At 44.1% G+C, this 19,187-nt stretch overlaps 1 protein-coding gene across 4 annotated transcripts in view; it reads left to right on the top strand.

Annotated features, from left to right (window-relative positions):
- The window catches only part of PARP12 (poly(ADP-ribose) polymerase family member 12), a 39,761-nt gene that overhangs the window by 8,814 nt on the left and 11,760 nt on the right, over nucleotides 1-19,187 (top strand). For 2 of the 4 annotated variants that reach the window (XR_001719539.4, XM_016958261.4), the window contains exons 4-7: nucleotides 61-162; nucleotides 7,815-7,938; nucleotides 13,012-13,207; nucleotides 16,890-17,136. Coding sequence is in view for 2 of the 4 variants with exons in the window: in XM_016958261.4 (XP_016813750.2) it covers nucleotides 61-162; nucleotides 7,815-7,938; nucleotides 13,012-13,207; nucleotides 16,890-17,136 (669 nt within the window). In the remaining 2 variants the exon portion in view is untranslated. The remainder of the gene's footprint in view (nucleotides 1-60; nucleotides 163-7,814; nucleotides 7,939-13,011; nucleotides 13,208-16,889; nucleotides 17,137-19,187) is intronic. The other 2 variants (XR_010158684.1, XM_519422.8) reach the window with 1 other exon arrangement.

Genomic DNA, 19,187 nt, shown 5'->3' with positions numbered 1-19,187 from the left:
TTAACTCTCTTTTATACCCCATATCAGAAGCTGACATATCTTTGTGGTGTTTCTTTGCAGAAAGAAAAGACAGTTCAGGTTCTGTGTCCCCAAACACTCTTAGCCAGGAGGAGGGTGATCAGATCTGTTTGTACCATATCCGGAAAAGTTGTAGCTTTCAAGGTAAGTTGGAAGAGGCTCCTTCATTCCACTTGTGGGAGGGGTAACTGCTTGTCATTCCCAGAGCTGTGCTCTGAAGTCACCCCCTACCAAACCTCTACCCCATCCGGAGAGGATCAGGGCTTGGCACTTTGGCCAAACCAATTCTGAAGGTATTTTGTTGGGGAGTTGAAGATGGTAGCAATTCTTTGAGTTTTCAGAAATTAAATGTGGATCATTTTTGGGAACATAACTGGTTCATGCACCAAATGAGTGTCAAGTATTGAGCCTTGGTCAGCTTAGCATGAGGTCACAGACCTGCACAGGACAGGGAACTGCTCAGCCTGGTGGGAACAAAGATAAGGGTGATGATAGGCTGAGAGCTCCCTTAGAAACTGGAAAGGACCTCACTGCGAAGGAAACACTTGTGTTAGCTCTTGGAGGATGAGTAGTTGTTTAAATTGGGGTTTTTTTTCTGTATTGATCCAGTGAACAATCCAGTGATCTCTCTTTTATCAGAAGCAGCAATTCTGGTGTGCATGTGTGTGTCTGTATTTTCACTAAACCTTTGTTTTCTTCTTAAATGCTGTCCTGGGCTTTGACTGAAGAAAGGTTTGTTCTCAAATTTGGTGACTCCCCTTGACAACCACCAAACTTCTTGTTTCATTTTCAGTTTTTAAAAATTACCCAAGCAATTAATGAATACTTTCACTCTGTAAAACAGTTCAGTAATACAGAGTGAAGCATGAAGTCCTCCATCGTCTTTGCCCAAAGGTAAACACTTCCCGTGTGGTTGTGATATTTGTTTTATATGTTTTTAAACAGATAGGAGCATGTGATAATGTTATTATTCAACCTGCATCTTAACATTGTATCTTGGAGATTTTTTTTCCATGTCAGTATGTGAAAGTCCACCTCATTTTAAAAACAAGTGTGTAGTAGTTGATTATAGTGATGTTCCATTGAGCATTCAAGTACATATATGTGAGTATTTCCATAGATAGATTCTGGGGAATGGAATGATAGGTCAAGGAATATGAGCTATATATATATACACACACATATATATGTGTATTCTGAAAGCAATATTACTGAGCTATAGTTCACACAAGCTAAAGTGTACCATTTTAAATGTATACTGAGTTTTGATAAGTATATATGCTCATGTAACCATCTCTACCATCAAGATATGGAACCCCCTCCAAAAACATTGTTTTATGCTCCTTTATAATTAATCCTCACCCCCTAGTTTGTCACGCCCAGGAAACCCCTGATCTACTTTTTGTCACTATAGATTAGATTTGCCTTTTCTAGAATTTCACATAAATGGAATCATACAGTGTATTATCTTGTGCCTGGCTTCTCTCATCAGCATGTTTTTGAGATTCAGTCATGCTGGCATATCGATCATTTGTTTCTTTTTATTGCACAGTAGTATTCCATTGCATGATTGACTACAATTTGTTTATCCATTGATATGTTGATGAACATTTGGGTTGTTGCCAGTTTTTGGCTTTTACAAATACAACTTCTATAAATATTTATGTATAAGTTTTCATGTGGATATATGTTTCCATTTCTCTTGGGTAAAAGACTTAGACATAGTTACTGGGTTATGTCATGTGATTGACTTTGTAAGAAACTGCCAAACTGTCTTCCAAAATAGATAATAATATTTTATGTTCCCACCAGCAACGTGTGAGAGTTTCAGTTATTGTATATTCTTGCTAACACTTGGCATTGTCTTTTAAGTTTTAGCCATTCTAATCAGTGAGTGATGATGTCTCGTGGTTTTAATTTGCATTTCCCTAATGATTAATGATGTTTAACTTTTATTTACATGTGCTTTTGGGGCATTTGTATATTTTCTGTGAAGTATCTACTCAAATCTTTTGCCTATTTTTTATATAACAGCTTTACACACGCGCACACACACACACACACAAAAGGGGTCTTCAGAAAGTTTGTGGAAAATGCATATTATGAAAAAATTATGCATGGAGTTCAAAAGTTTTGCACCAAAATAAATTCATACTAACTTGTAATAACATATCTGAAGAGGATCTAGTTTGAGGCACTGAGAAGGATAAGACATCAATTTGGAAAGAGCCCCTATCAAAGCAACATGAATTTTGCTGCAGTTGAAGCAAGAACAAATATCAAATTAATGGTGACTCTTGGGTGGCAGAATGACAAAATCATTGATGCTTTACAAAAAAGTTTATGAGGACAATGTCCCAAAGAAATCAGTGTATAAATGAGTAAGTCATTTTAAGAAGGGATGAGAGAATGTTAAAGATGGAGCTATGCACATCAATTTGTGAGAAAAAAAATTAATGTTGTTTGTTCCTTAATTGAAGACCAGTGATTAACAGCACAAACAGTAACTGACACCAGACATCTTGATTAGTTCAGTTTATACAGTCTGCCAGAAAAATTAAAAATTAAATTTGAGCAAACTTTCCACTCTATGAGTGCCAAAACCATTCTGCCTGGATCAGCTGCAGACAAGAGCAGAACTTTGAATGGAAATTTTAAACAAGTGGTATCAAGATCCTGAAGCATTTCTCTGAAGAGTTGTAACAGGAGATGGAACATGGCTTTACCAGTAGGATCCTGAAGACAAAGCAATGGCTCCTAAAAGGGGGAAGTGGCCCAGTCACAGCAGAAGTGATCAGGAGCAGAAATCACAGCAACAGTTTTTTGAGATGCTGAAGACATTTTGCTTGTTGGCTTTCTAGAGGGCCAAAGAGCAATAACATCTGCTTATGATGAGAGTGTTTTGAGAAAGCCAAAACTTTAGCAAAAAAATGCCCAGAAAGCTTCACCAGAGGGTCCTTCTCCACCACCACAAGGCTGCTGCTCATTCCTCATCAATCAAGGGCAATTTTGCAAGAGTTTCAATGGGAAATCTGTAGGCATTCACTTTACAGTCCTGATTTGGCTCTTTCTGACTTCTTTTTGTTTTCTAATCTTAAAAATCTTTAGGTCGGTCATGGTGGCTCATGCCTGTAATCTCAGCACTTTGAGAGGCCGAGGCAGGTGGATCACTTGAGGTCAGGAGTTTGAGACCCGCCTGGCCAACATGGTGAAACCCTGTCTCTACTAAAAATACAAAAATTAGCCGGGTGTGGTGGCACATACCTGTAATCCCAGCTACTTGGGAGGATGAGGCAGGAAAGTCACTTGAACCCGGGAGGTGGAGGTTGCAGTGAGCCGAGACCGTGCCACTGCACTCCAGCCTGGGCAACAGAGTGAAACTCTGTCTAAAAAAAAAAAAAAGAAAAAAAATCTTTAAAGGGCACCCATTTTTCTTCAGTTAATAATGTAGAAAAAAGACTAGATTGACATGGTTAAATTCCTAGGACCCTTGGTTCTTTATGGGTAGACTAAATGGCTGGTATCGTCTTTTACAAAAGTGTCCTGAACTTGATGGAGCTTATATTGAGAAATAAAGTTTATATTTTTTATCTTTTAATTCCGTTTTCCATGAACTTTTTGAAGTCCACTTATATATGTAATATTAACACAGAATTGGGCAGCCATCATCATAGGCAATATGAAAACATTTTCAACACCCCCAAAGTAACCCCGTCTTCATTAGCAGTCTTCCCTCCCCCCAGCTCCTGATGACTACAGATGAAGGTTCCATCTCTATAGATTTGCTTGAATATTTCATATAAATGGAATCATACAGTATTGGTCTTTAGTGACAGTTATACCCATTTTTATTGGGTTATTTGATCTCTTATTGAGTTGTGTTTTGTATGTGATTTATACTGAAGATATATCCTTCCAGTCTTTCATGTTTATTTCCTTTATAGTGTACAGGTATTTTAATAGTGGTGTCCAGATAATATTTTTTTTCTTTTATGGTTTGTGTTTTTTGTATCCTAAAAATATTTGCCTATTCTAAGCCTACAAAATGTTTTCTCTTATGGTGTTTTCCTAGAAGTTTCAGGGGCTAGGCTTTTAGGTTGAAGTCTAGCTGTGAATACTTGTTCTCTTAACTCTGATCATTCTCTCCTTAGGTATCGCTGTTTCTGTGTGAGTTGCTGCCTCTCTTTGAATTGTTTTCCTTCATGTGTTGAGTGACTCTTGGTTGTCTGTCACGTTGGTGCTTGAGAATCCCGTATACCTGTTGGTTGATTTCCATGGGGCTGATTTGGATTCCAGGCCCTCATTCTAGTGATGGTGGGGAAGAGGCAGAAGGTCCTGCTTGGTGAGGTGGGAGGCTGGCATGTAGCCTAGGACTGGGACGGGGGCTTTGGTGGCCGTCTCATTTGCTTTTCTCTTGCTCTAACCCTTATATTCACACTTAGTTTAACTAGGAAGTGCACAGCAAGCTTCCTTCACACAAGCAAGTTAGGGGAAGGGAGTGCCTCTGCCAGGGGCTCCCATTGTTCTCATTGGGATTGGCCTGGGTATCTTTTTTTGCTCCTGGCTTCATCTGACTCTGAATCTGTGATGACCCCATATCTTTTCTACTTCTGTGGTATGTTCTGCACATTTTGTCTGCATTTTTCTCTCTTCTTTTTATATCTATTTGATTCTCATTGCTCCATAGTTTTAGCAATTCTTGAATAATTCTGGTCTTTTGATGGTATTTTTTATTGTTTTCCAGTGCTTTTGGATTTATTATTCTCTCTGGCCTGTTATTTCAAGGACTATAGGGAGGAAGGGCTGGGGTGGATGTGGTGTTTTGTCTGCCAAATTGATTTGATTTCTGTGACTCACCTCCTAGAAAGCTGCTGGAATGCCAACGTGAGGTAGGGAACATTAGAAGGAGGGAAAAGAAGTTGAGAAAGGGGACAGGAAGACCAGGACAACGGAAAGGACGTTATGTCTCTACCACTGTGCTGGGACTAGGCTCTCACCAGCTGCTGTGGCTGCAGTGGCTTACCTGGTGCCTCCTGTCCTGGGCACCTTCCAGCTGTGAACAGTGTGGTCTATAGCTCAGCTTTGTTTCAGAACGGAAGCCTCAGGCCTGCTGTTTGATTATAGTGCCTTCCCCTGGCCCCCATGTCCTTCCTGAGGAAGCATCAGCCTGGAGAGCCCTAAGGAGTGCACCTTCCCCAGGATGTGCCTGCTTGCAGGGAGAGCCTGTCTCAGGCTGTCCATAGAACACCTGTGCCTGGGGTTTGTAGGTATAGCATTTGAATACTGGGATGCCCTGGGGTGGCCTTCTGCTCTCATCCCTGATCATTTCCTCTAATGCCTTTCAGGGAGGGAACAGGAACTGGTTGGTTGTGACCTTGGACCATAGCTGTTTGTCTTTCCTGGCCCAGCCCCTTAATTATCTGTTGTGTACACACCTGCTTGAGAGAGTTCAAGAGGTTCCTGACCTAGTGAGCTGTCCATGTTCAAACTGGACAAGTTAGGAGATCTTCAGTCCCTGGTGTGGCTGTTTTCAGCCTTGTTGAACTTAGAGGAGTTTCCTTGCTTGGGTGTCCCCGCCTCGTTCCCTCAGTCCTCTCAGCCGGGCACTCTCTTCTGCCCTGTCTGCTCGGCCCCATACCTGGTCACACAATCCCAGGCACCCTCCCACCCTCCTCCATGGGACTTCCCCCACCAGGTGCTTTTGCAGAGCCTGGGAAAGAAGTGGCATTGAGATGTGCCTGAAAGAATGCACACAATTTTAGAAAATTTTAATTTTTTTCAAGTATCAAATTAGCTAGTTTCATTATTATTTTGAAATACAAATTAAAAATGTACAAAGGACACTCAGTAAGAAATAAGTCCCCCTCACACCAGTTTTCTCCAGAACTCAAGTCCCTTCCAAGAAACAGCCATAATTATCCATTTTTTGAATATCCTCTCATCGAGACTGTATACGTGTACAAGGGTATGTGTCTGTTCAGTTTCCTTCTTACACAGGCACGCTAGCATGGCTTTCTACCTTTTTCACTTAATTAGATGTATAATTTTTGGAATATATTATATCTTCTTGTGGTTCAAAGTTCAAAACATGCCAAAATGACAGAAGTCTTTGCTTATAACTTTGTCTCCAGTTACCAAGTTCCCTCTGCAAGAAATAATATGTGCATATGTGTGTGTTTAGTTAGAATATGTCTAAACTTACTTTTTTTTCTATTTTTTACCCAAATAGAGGCATTCTGCACCTTGTTCCCTATCTTCCTGCCTTAGAGCAAATATCTCGGAGGTAGCTAGCTGCATGTCACAGTGCAAAGAGCTTCTCATTCTTTTTCTCTCCTTTCTCCCTGTCCTCTCCTGATGCTTCTCTGTGTGGATATAGCAGAACCTCACATAGGCTGTTGACAGGTAGGGAGAGGGTGTGGGTGGCGTTCTGGTGGTGGCAGGCACCAGCAAAGACAGGGCAGGCAGCGTGTGCTTGGAGTGATGAGAGAAGTGAGGATCTGGCTGCCCAGGAGGAACATGGGGTTGGTGAGGGGAGCAGCTCACCGGAACCCATAGGTCTGGGCCATTGTGTGGATGTTGGTGGGAGTGTGTCAGGGAAGGAGTGAGCACGTTGTTAGCCAGAAGAGATGCAAGGAGCCTGTAACCATGCTGCTGACCTGCCTTCAGTTGGACGTGTTGGGTTGGGTTGGATTTCTGGTAGGGATGAATCTGGCTCCATCTTTGCTGTGATCTCTGCCCGTCCACCTGCCACACGGAGAGTGATATTGAGGAGTCAGACTGCCCCCTGCAGTGATGAGACCTTTGACCTTCGCATAATCAGCTTCTTACTCTCATTAAATAAAGTTCATAGATGATATAAACCATCAACATACATATTTCTAAAAAATTGCCAGGTGTGGTGGCTCACACTTGTAATCCCAGCACTTTGGGAGGCCAAGATGGGTGGATCACTTGAGGCCAGAAGTTCGAGACTAGCCTGGCCAACATGGTGAAACCTTGTCTCTACAAAAAATACAAAAATTAGCTGTGTGGTGGTGCACACCTATAATCCCAGCTACTGAGGAGGCTGAGATGGGAGGATCACCTGAGCCTGGGAGGTTGAGGCTGCAGTGAGCCGTGATTGTGCCACTACACCCCAGCCTGGGTGACAGTGAGACCCCGTCTCAAAAAAAAAAAGTAAGGTCCTGTTAAAAAGTGAGACATAAAGAAGGAAGATGTATGTCTTAGTCCATTTTGTTGCTTATAACAGAGTACCTGAAACTGGATAATTTATAAAAAAAAGGAATTTATGTCTTACCTTTATGGAGGCTGAGAAGTCCAGGTTGTCAAGGGCCTGCATCTGATGAGGGCCTTCTTGCTGGTGGGGACTGCAGAGTCCTGAGGTGCTGCAGGGCATCACATGGCAAGGGGGCTGACCATGCTAGCTCAGGTCTCGCTTCCTCTTATAAAGCCACCAGTTCCACTCTCATGATAACCCATACACCCATTAATCCATTTATCTATGACCCAGTCACCTCTTAAAGGCCTTACCGCTCAATACTATCACATTGGCGATTAAGTTGTAACAAGAGTTTTAGAAGGGACAGACATTTAAATCATAGCAATGTATATAATAAAATGCCAAAAGTGTTTCTGTATCTAAATGCTCAGGCATGCCGGCACTGAGAAAACAGACTCCACCACACATTTCAGAATGTTCCCAGGTCAGCGGGCAGCACCACACCTGTTGACAACCACAAGGCTAGGGCATGCTGCGTATTGCCCAGCTATCTTACTCCTTTATGTTTTTATTTCAGATAAGTGCCATAGAGTTCATTTCCATTTGCCGTATCGATGGCAATTCTTGGATAGAGGCAAATGGGAGGATTTGGACAACATGGAACTTATTGAAGAGGCGTATTGCAATCCCAAAATAGAAAGGTAGGAAATATGTCCCTTGTCTCTGCTTTGTGCCTGGGCTTCTGTGTGTGACACACACACACACACACACACACACACACACACTGTGAGCAGCCTAGTCTGGAGATGCCTGGGCTTCTGTGTGTGACACACACACACACACACACACACACACACACACACTGCGAGCAGCCTAGTCTGGAGGTAGAAGGTGGGCTGGAATCGAAAGTCAGCGTTCATACTGGCAGTTTGGTGGCTTTGTTCTCCCACCTCCCTCTCCTTTCAGACAGGAGCAATGGGGAAAGGAGAAGATGGTACCAAGACCAAGTATTAAGTTCTCAATTGTTTGGTGCTGGGATTGATCATGTACATCTATACTCATTATTACAGAAAAGCGAGAGGTGATCATTTCTATTTGTGAAATTTTGGCCTTTGGCCTATACAGCCATACCGCTGAACTGCTGTTTATGGTTTAACCTTTAACTTTTTTTTTCCCCAAGCATGTCCTAGTATTTTCCCTTAGTCAGTTCAGAGTAAATAGGGGATTCCCAGATAGCCTTCTTTTCAGATACTTAACATATTTTTCATTGAACTTGCTGAAATATGTTGCCAAGAAGAGAATTTGAGCCTGCTTTTTGAGTGTATAAAATAAATTTGCACTTAGAGTACAATTATGTGCAAATTGCTATTGGTAAAGTATGTGAAACCAATTACTCCTGTTAGGAGGATTAAATGGTTCACATACCACCCCAATCTTTCTTTTTGAGGCAAAATTTACACACAGCAAAGAGCCTAGATATCAAGCATACAGTTCAGTGAGTTTTGACAAATACATACACTTGTGTAGCCAGCATTCTGATTGAGACACGGATCATTTTCCTCACCCCATCTCCTTCCAGTCAGTGCCTACTCCCATCGTTCACCACCGTTCTGACCTCTGTCACCATAGATCTCTGTCTTGCCTGTTCTTGAACCTCATATAAATAGAACCGTGTGGTATGTACTGTTGTGTCTGGCCTCTTTCACTCAAATTCTTCACCCTCCAAATGGGCAAACTACAAGGTCAGACACTTCCTGGCAGAGGAAGCACAAGTGGCCAATAACGTGGATCTGGATTTATTTCTGCCACTCATTATAATTGTCACTGTGACCCACTTTTTGTATATTTCTTTTCTCTTTTTGATCTTTTTGTAGATTTTTTTCCTCACTTGGTTTTTTCCCTTTACTTGTTTGGACGTTATATACTGAATTTTTATTTTTTAGTGGCTGCTCTGGAAATCTAAACAGACTCTTTATCTTAACAGACTTTTAGCTGAACTTAAGCCAATCAGTGCCTTTTGTCATTCTGTCAAACAATGAAAGAACCTTGGACACTTGAATTCTGACTAGTTTCATTCAAACTTATTTACTAATTATATAAATTTGGCCAGATTACTTAATCTCATTTTACCTCAGCTTTACTATATGTTAGGTAGACAAAATAATAGTTTCTACGTCACAAGGTTATTTTGAGAATTAAATGAGTTAATATGCATAAAACACTCAGATCACTGCCAGGCACATAAGATGTGGGTCGAGTGCAGCAGCTCATACCTGTTATCCCAGTGCTTTGGGAGGCTGAAGTGGGAGGATTGCTAGAGGCTAGGAATACACAACTAGCCTGGGCAACATAAAGAGACCTTGTCTCTACAAAAATTTTTAAAAAAATTAGCTGAGCATGGTGGCGCGTGCCTGTAGTCCCAGCTACTCAGGAAGCTACAGAGGGAGCACCATTTGAGCCCAGGAGTTTGATGCTGCAGTGAGCTATGATTGTGTCACTACACTCCAGTCTGGGTGACAGAGCTAGATCTTGTCTCTATTAAAAAAAAAAAAAAAAGAAAAAGATGCACTGTATGTATTGCTGCTATAATATTTTTAATCCTAGAGGTTAGAAATTCGTATTGTTTTAGGCAGTCAGTATTTGTTTAAGCTTACACAATTATCATTTTGTTTCTTACTCACCATTCCTTTGCTCACACTTCTCCTTGTTTATCATTTTCTTTCTTTAAGTTCCTCTGTTGGAGGTTGCTTTAATGAGAGTCTGGAGGTAATTGTGTATTTTGTTAGTCTGAAAGGGTTTTTATTCCCTTCTCATTCTTGAAAGATAGTTTTACTGGGTATTTTCCCTCAGTTCTTCAAAGACTATTTCATTGTTGTCTGGATTCCATTGCTTCTACTTAGAAGTTAGCTATCAGCCTAAATCGAGGTGGTATTAGTTCACTTCTTAGGGCTACTGTAACAAATTACCATGAACTTGATGGCTTCAAACAACAGAAATTTATTTTCTCGGTTCTGGAGGCTAGAAGTCCAAACTGAAGGTGTTAGCAGGGCCTTGCTCTGTCTGAAGGCTTTACAGGAGGATCCTTTCTTGCCTCCTCCAGGATTCTGATGCTTAGAAATCCTTGGCATGCCTTGGCTTGTAGACGCATCACTCCAATCTCAGCCTCCATTGTCACAGGCATTTCCCCATGTGTCTGTGTTCAAATTTCCCTCGTCTTAAAAGGACATCAGTTTTGGATTAGGGCCCACCCGAATCCAATATGACCTCATCTTAACTTGATTATATCTGCAAAGACCCTATTTCCAAATCAGATCACATTCATGGGTACCAGGGATTAGACCTTCAACATATCTTCTTGGGGACACAATTCAATCCAGTATAGTAGATAGTCTGTTTTTTTCTCTCTGGCTGCTTTTAGTATCTTGTCATTCTTTGGTGCTGTGCAGTTTCACTAAAATCTGTGTAGATTTAAAAAAATTTATGCTACTTATATTTTGCTGTGCTTTCTGATTTCCTCAGCCATGATCTCCTTAAGTATTCCTTCTCTGGAATTCTCATTAGATATATGGTGAAGTCTTCTCACTTATCTTTTATGTCTTCTAACTTCTCTTTTATTCTCTTTCTAAACTCTGCCACATTTCTTCCTCTCAGGCTCTCAGTTCATTAGTTCAGACTCTTCTGAGATGCAGTGTGTCCCATCGAAGTATGATTTTTAAATTTCAGTTAATTATGTTTAAAAGTTCTAAGGTTGGGAGCAGTGGCTCACACGTGTAATCCCAGCACTTTGGGAGGCTGAGGAGGGCGGATGGCTTGAGGCCAGGAGTTCAAGACCAGCCTGGCCAACATGGTGAAACTCTGTCTGCACAAAAAAATACAAAAATTAGCTGGGCGTGGTGGTGCATGCCTGTAATCCCAGCTACTCCTCGGGAGGGTGAGACAGGAGAATCGCTTGAATCTGGGAGGCGGAGATCACGATGAGCTGAGATGATGAGCTGAGATGATGCCACTGCACTCCAGCCTGGGTGACAGGGTGAGACTCTGTCTCAAAAAATAAAAAATTAAAAAAAATAGTAAAAAAGGAAAAGAAAAAAAGTTTTGGAGGGAGTGGAGGAGAAAGAAAAGAATAATGAATAGTAAAAGTTCTGTTTTTTTCCTTAAATTTACCCAGTCAGTTTTTATAGTCTCTTGATTCTTACTCATACTTTTGATGCTCAATTCCTTTTTAAAAAACATATCACGTATATCTGCATCTGAGAATACTAATGTTTATAGTTCAAGGTGGTCTGATTTTGTTTTTGTTAACTTTTGCTCATAGTGTCTTTGTTTCCACATTTTGTGATCGATTTTGAGCTCATGTTTGATTTGATGGAAATTTCTTTGGAAATTCTTTTTTTTTTTTTTTTTTTTTTTTTGAGACGGAGTCTCGCTCTGTCGCCCAGGCTGGAGTGCAGTGGCGCGATCTCGGCTCACTGCAAGCTCCGCCTCCCGGGTTCACGCCATTCTCCTGCCTCAGCCTCCCGAGTAGCTGGGACTACAGGTGCCCGCCACCACTCCCGGCTAGTTTTTGTATTTTTAGTAGAGACGGGGTTTCACTGTGTTAGCCAGGATGGTCTCGATCTCCTGACCTCATGATCCACCTGCCTCGGCCTCCCAAAGTGCTGGGATTACAGGCGTGAGCCACCATGCCCGGCCTAGAAATTCTTTTGAGGCCTGAGTTGAAGGTGAATTTCTCCAGAGGGGATTTGTGTTTGCTTCTCTGAGAACTGCTACCCTGGGTCTTCTTTGCAGCTAATTCTCCCAAAATGTGAATCAGCCTAAAACTTCTGTGAGGCTTGAGTGGTTTATGAGTTCTCAGAGGAATTTTTTCCTCCTTTATCCAGAACCAACATTAATACAGGCAGGTTTCCTTGCCAGATGTCTTTGCAAGGCAAGTCCCCTCTCCAGTCCCCCTTTACTAAGGTGGGTCATCTTTTAGGGTCCTGGTTTTACGCAGAGGTATCTCTTTTGAGATTCAGCCTCCTGCCTTACTCAGACCCTACATTTGTTTCCTGCTTCCCCTTTGCGGCCAAAGCCCAGGCTCTCTGTCGTTACTCATCGATACTGCCCTGGGATAGCTGCTGGCTCTCGCCCTCCTCTCCGCTCTCCAGTTTCGTACCTTCCTTTGGTCTTTAGGCAGTACTGCGTTTAGAAAGGGAGCGCGTCCTGGTGGCTCAGGTGCAGGCTGTGCAGCCCACCTGCCCACCTGCCCACCTGAAAGCCCAGCTCGCCTGCTGACTAGCAGTTTGACCTTGAACAGGTTTCTTCATCTTCCTGAGCTTCTGTTTTCCCGTCTGTGAAGTGGAGATAACAGTCTCAACCTCATAGGGTTGTGAAAATGTCATCGCCTAATACATATAAAGTGCTTAATGCAGGGTCTGGCTCACACAGTAAACACTCAGTATATGTTAACTATTGTTATTTTTGGCTTCTGAGGACTTCCCTTTCTTGCCAGCTCAGCAGTGCATTTTAAAAAAGAGTGATTTCACCAGCATCTTCGGCATTTTGTACTGAGAGGAATTTTCGTCATAACTAGTCTCCCACATTATCTTGATTTTGATATTTTTATACCTCAAAACTGATCTGAAAAAGCAGTTTCCTCTACCTCTGGAAACTTTTTCTAAAATGTGCATGCCACATTTACTATTCGCGTCTCCCAGCTATATGTTCTCAAGCTGAGGGACCTGTGTCTGCTTGGCTGGTGGGATTTTCAGTCTGCTGTTGTTTTTCTTCTGTAGGATCCTGTGCTCTGAGTCAGCCAGTACCTTTCACTCTCATTGTCTGAACTTTAACGCCATGACTTACGGTGCTACCCAGGCTCGCCGCCTCTCCACGGCCTCCTCTGTCACCAAACCTCCACACTTCATCCTCACCACTGACTGGATTTGGTACTGGAGTGATGAGTTTGGTTCTTGGCAGGAATATGGAAGACAGGTAAGTGTGATGGAAAGAGGGTGAATGTTTTGTCCTGAGGATCTGTAAGAGAGGAGCCAAATAAGAGCCCCCATATTGTTGCCAGGGGCATCCTTGAGAGAGCTGAGGATCCCCAGGTGCCAGTGTGGCTCACTTGCTTTGGGAGAATTATGGCAAAACTAGATAAGTTGGAATTTATTTGTATGAGCTTTCATCTTTGAAGAGCTTCCATCTGTTGGCTCATGAGAACTGAATGACAAATTTGTAGTGAGATCAAGTTTCTTCATTGGTTTTATTAAATGGGATAGAAAGATGTTTCTCTTGTTGAACAGGTAACTTAACCCCAGAGCTGGTGCCTGTGTGTGCAAGTGTGTTTGTGTAGCTGTGATATAGAGGTAAAGGCTTTTCAAACCGGTTGTCTGCCATTTCTGCAACTTTACAGAAGGTAGGCAAATATAAGAAAATTGATTTATATCATGTATAGGTTTGGAATCCAAGCCAAATAACAAAAAATAGTTGCTGTCAATTCTTCGCAGGTGTTTGTGGATGGGTCAGATTAAAGGGAGTCCCCTGGTCACTTATAGAAATACAAGTTTAGGCCGGGCGTGGTGGCTCATGCCTACAATCCCAGCACTTTGGGAGGCCGAGGCGGGCAGATCACTTGAGGTCAGGAGTTCAAGACCAGCCTGGCCAACATGGTGAAACCCCATCTCTACTAAAAATACAAAAATTGGCCAGGTGTGGTGGCGTACGCCTGTGGTCCCAGCTACTCGGGAGACTGAGGTATGAATGAGAATCACTTGAACCCGGGAGGCAGAGGTTGCAGTGAGCAGAGATCACACCACTGTACTCCAGCCTGGGCGAAAGAGCGAGATTCCGTCTCAAGTACAAGTTTAGGGAAGGCACCATTGATAAAGAACCCACCCTCCAAAATGAAAATCAATAGGTATTTTGTACTCTTCTGGGTTTTAAGAGGCTATATTGAAGCTTTAGTTTCTTATTCTGAACTGCACTCAGAATGCCCTTTAACTCTGGTGACGCTCTAATGTAAGCTCCATGAGGGCAGGGACTTTTGTCTTTTCTTTTGCCCCATCGTATCCCGTGTGTGGAATGATGCATAGCCAGTCCTCAGGAAATAGACATTGGCTGATGGAAGGAGGAGGGTGTTACTGACAGTGTCTGTTGGTCAGCTGGAGATGGTCACTCTCAGCGATGGCCTTGCTGCCTTGCACTACTTCCTTTCCCCTCTGCTCCCCTGCTACCCTCTTGCCAGCACCAGCCTCTCCTTGCTTGCTGCTCTGCCCTGCCTGCCTTTCCCACCTGTCTCCCTCCCCTCGTGGGCGACCTGGGACTCTCTCTGACCTGCCCTGTGGGACTCATCCAGATAAGCTCTCCGGGTTTGGTCAGGAGCGTGAGGGGAAGAGGCTGGCGTGACAGGGAGGAGGGGGAGAGGATGACTGCCCAATCATGCTCTGGGAATCCCGGCTCTCCTGGAGATGGAGGGACAGATGGCAGGTGCAACACACTTAGCAGATGTGACCATCACGTTCATTCTGTTTGGGGATCTGTCTGGCTTCTTGGAGGAGACCGCTGGTTGCTGAATGAGATGACACAGGGCTCTGGGCAACCCATGCAAAAGTAGGGTTCCCCGGTGGTGTCTCATCACAGCTCTGGTTGTTGGGGCCATTCTCCTCCAGTCAGCCAACACCTGGAGCGTGCCCCTTTCTTTCCTGTGCTCCTCTTCCTCTGTGGCAGTGCAGAAACTCATGGCGAGCAGTTTGAGAATGTCTGGGGATGAACCGCGTGTGGATGTTGTTGATATGCCACGTGCTAGTGGGGGCGTAGAAACACGTGTAGGCTTGGTGGCTTCAGGCTGGACAGCCTAGGATGATCTGGTTTGTCTTGTCCTCCCTTTCCTACACGTTTCTGGTGTAACCCCACATTTAGGTTTCTTTTTTAGTTTTCTGTTAATTGCCACTTCAAAACAGTTTTCTCTTGATTCCCAGAAAAGCTAAGTTTTTTCTGTCTGAGCTCAAGAAGTACTCCAACATTTCATGTCAAAATCAGACACCTGCTGGTCCTGCCACAGGACATGTGGGAATCTGTCATTCCTTCCACATCTCACTGGTGCCTCCAGGTGCTAAACCGAGACCTTTCTCAGCTTAACACATAATATGGCTGCCATTGTTGGTTTCTCCTTCCAAACCTCCCACTGAGGGCAAAAAAACTCTTTGCTTTTTGCTTTCTGCTCATCCACCTGCATCTTCCCTCCCTCTGTGACCATCCATCTGCAGGGATTTTGACTGGAGGCCTGGGTCGGGGCAGGACGCCTGCATCTGACTGCTGCTTCTCCTCTCTTGTTTCCCTGACTCAGAGCTTCATTTCCTCAGGCCCAAAGGGGAGGGATTGTTTTCTTTTCCTTTCCTCTTGTTGTCAGAAAGGGATTTTTATGCCACATCCTCTTCCTCCCGGACTCTAGTCTAATGGCTTGGTTTTGAAGGAGGACAGACTTCAGAGAGAGAAACTTAGGCGCCGCTATGAGACCGTAAACTAGGAGGCTGCTTTACACACCATTATACCTCTTACACCCGCCCCTTATGGTCCTCATGGGGCCAACTCATGTCATCCCTCGGGCTTGGGCCTTGGCTCAGGCATCTTTTTCTTCCAAGAAACCTTTGCTGGGTCTCACCCTTCCTTGGTCATTCTTAGTTACCCATCTCAGCGTCTAGAGCACCCGTGAGACCTGTGTGGGACCTTGTGCTTGAGGCTTTGAAATGTCCGGGTACTTTTTTTTCCCCTTCTCCATTGCTGGACTCAGTTGCGCAGAGGCATGGGTGACTCTTGTCTTGTCTCACTTTTGTTCTGTTAGTAACACCTAAAGCTTGTGACCCAGGAGAACTAGGATGGTAGCAGTAGGGGGAGCAGGAAAATTGACAGGGACAGAGGGAGTTAGTTGGTTATAGGTTGAATAACTTTAATTTTAGTTGTCAGTGTAATGTCAAATTTAATAAGAACGGTGATGATAATAGTAACATTTATTGAGTATGTTTTGTTCTGGGCACTGTACTAAGTGCTCCACATGCCTTATTGAAATGATTTCTCCAGCCCTGTGAGGACGATATAGTCCTGTTGTATAAAGGGATGAATATGGCCTAAGTACTATTATTCATGTTATAAGCTTGAGATAACGGAGGCTCAGGGAGGTTAAGATAACTTGCCAAAGTTATAGAGCCAGCAGGTTTGGGAGCCAGAATTCAAACTCACTCCAGCTGAAGCTACGAGATTTCCTGTAGGTAATTGTGGAAGGATAGGGATTGAAATGGATAATTTAAAAAATAGATGAATGCTCCTAGGGACCAGAAAAAAAAAACCGCAAGGAAGAGGACCGAGCTCTGATTAAAGGATGGTTGCAACGTGAATAGACGGGTAAGACCAGCCTGGCTTGGGCTGCCCAGTCAAGCAGCACTCGAGAAGTTGCTGTTGCTGTTCTGCCGGCATTTGAGTGGCTGCCGCGTCCTCTGTCCTAGGTGACTTGAGTGCCCTCCTCTCCGTTGCTCCCATCCCTGTCTTCCTGCTCAGCAGGACCCATATTTACTGCATTGTGTTTGCTAGGGCAGCTTCAGGAGACAGTCATGTTGCCTCTATTCTGTGCCTCTCTCTCCTGCCATACCATGCTCCCTGGCTTCCATCTTCCCCACCACAGGACTGTCCACCAGGAGCATCTCTGAAATGTGGCATGGGTGCCACCAGCGTTTTTCCTCATCACGCAGTTTCCTGCCTTCATAAAGTGTCTGGCTTTCCATCGCAGGGCACGGCGCACCCTGTGACCACTGTCAGCAGTAGCGACGTGGAGAAGGCCTACCTGGCCTACTGTACACCGGGGTCTGACGGCCAGGCAGCCACCTTGAAGTTCCAGGCCGGAAAGCACAACTACGAGTTAGATTTCAAAGGTATCCTGTGCCCTGCCCTCACCCAGCAGAGCCTGCCTGTGTTGGCTCTGTCCCTACACCTTAACCCTGGAGGAGCCGTGTGCACATACTGAGGGCCTGGGTGGGTACAGGAAAGAAAAGCAAGGTACCAGGTCCAAGGTAGACCTGGAGACAGATGACACTGGCCCTGTGCAGTGGAGGAAGAGCTGCATCAAGGGTGTGAGGAGAATCGACCCCAGGAGGGGCAGGAGCCCCAAGTGTGGAGGACAAGCAGGGTCAGCATGCATGTAGCATGGTTGTCCTGCTGTATCCGAGGACTAACCTGAGTCCCTGACAGGTGTCCGAGCAGCTCCGTCGTGCAGTGTCTGCCTTTCACTCCCTGCTGCAGCAGTGCTGCTGTCATCTTTTTTTTGAGACGGAGTCTCGCTCTGTCACCCAGGCTGGAGTGCAATGGTGTGATCTTGGCTCACTGCAACCTCCGCCTCCCGGGTTCAAGTGATTCTCGTGCTTCAGCCTCCCAAGTAGCTGGAATTACAGTCATGAGCCGTCACACCTGGCTAATTTTTTGTATTTTTTGTAGAGACGGGGTTTCATCATGTTGGCCAGACTGGTCTTGAATTCCTGTCCTCAAGTGTTCTACCCACCTTGGCCTCCCAATGTGCTGGGATTTCAGGCATGAGCCACCGCGCCTGGCCTGCTGCCATCTTTTCTGTAGGCGACTTTGGAGTTGATGGGTTTAACGGATGGTAGGACACAGAGTAATTAAAAGTCCCTGAGAAGCAGATTTTCATGCACTCATGGTGTCCTGAGGCTGGGGCTGAAATGTTTCATCCTGGTTGCCTTACAGAGAGAAATAGGCCACCCTTTGGCCAGTTCCTCCAAGTGGCTGATGTGTGAGAATTTTTTTTTTTTTTAGTTTTAATTTTGTGTAGTTTCTCTTAAGCCATTTCCACATGAGTGTATCGGTCCAGCTTTATTCAGTTCCGTTTTGCCTGTATTTCACATTTTAAACTCTGAGTCTTTCTGAATGTTCAGCATTTTATAAGGGAGTAAGTGGGCCTTCCTTTAAACACAGTTTATGGTTTTCTTTATTTTTGCAGACGTTTATTCTATGTGGAGTATAGTGAAGTGTCTGGTGAATTATCCTAAAACCACTTTGGCTGTCTGTTTCTGGCCTTGGTTTTGCTTGTGGTTTCGTGGCACTTGTGGTTTTGCTTAGGGTAGATCACTACCCCCTTGACATGCCCTTTACAGTGAAGTTTTTCTCCTCTAGAGTGCGAACTGCCTCTGCTGGAGAGTGCCAGCCACGTGTGGTCTGGTTTGCTTTCCACGGCCTGACACACACCAGTGCATGAGAGGGGACAGTGAGAGCATAGACGTTAATCAAATCAGGACTGCCCTGAAGGTCAGGACTGTGTGGCAAGCATACATCTGACTGCTGCTGACAGCAATCTGGAATATTTCTTTTAAATATCTGGAAAATATCAAAACAGATAGAAATGGCAGATACTACCTTGATCATTCCCAACCTACGCCACACCCTGGGGACATAACAGAACCTCATAATAGGGATGGGGAAGAGCACACACGTGCAGTTTATGATTCCTGCAGACTGACTGAAGCCCATTTGAGTGGGCACAATTCTTCTCCTTCTTCTCCTTCTCCTCCTTCTCCTCCTTCTCCTCCTTCTTCTCCTCCTCCTCCTCCTCCTCCTCCTCCTCCTCCTCCTTCTCCTCGTCCTCCTCCTCTTCCTCCTCCTCTTCCTCTCCCCCCCCCCTTCCTCCTCCTTCTTTTGGTAGATACTGGTATCCATAAAAGAAGCTTGAGATGAATTGGCTTCTTCCCCCACAATTTCACTTCTAAGTATAAAGCAAGTCTCAAAGCAAACTGCCACACATATTTATTAGCTGTTTATTAGGAAGCAAGTTCATTTAAAACACACAAAAGAGCCCAAATGAGTTGTTCTGAAGGTTTAGGGATGATTCAGTTCTGCCCTTTTAGGGACTCCTGTCATAAATGATTCACTCAAGGCAAATGCCAGGATTCCAGAGGCAGAATTGTAGCATCCTGTT

This window comes from Pan troglodytes, chromosome 6 (assembly GCF_028858775.2).
Source record: "Pan troglodytes isolate AG18354 chromosome 6, NHGRI_mPanTro3-v2.0_pri, whole genome shotgun sequence".
NCBI classification, from domain to species: Eukaryota; Metazoa; Chordata; class Mammalia; order Primates; family Hominidae; genus Pan; species Pan troglodytes.
This window is presented reverse-complemented; position numbering and strand designations above follow the sequence as displayed.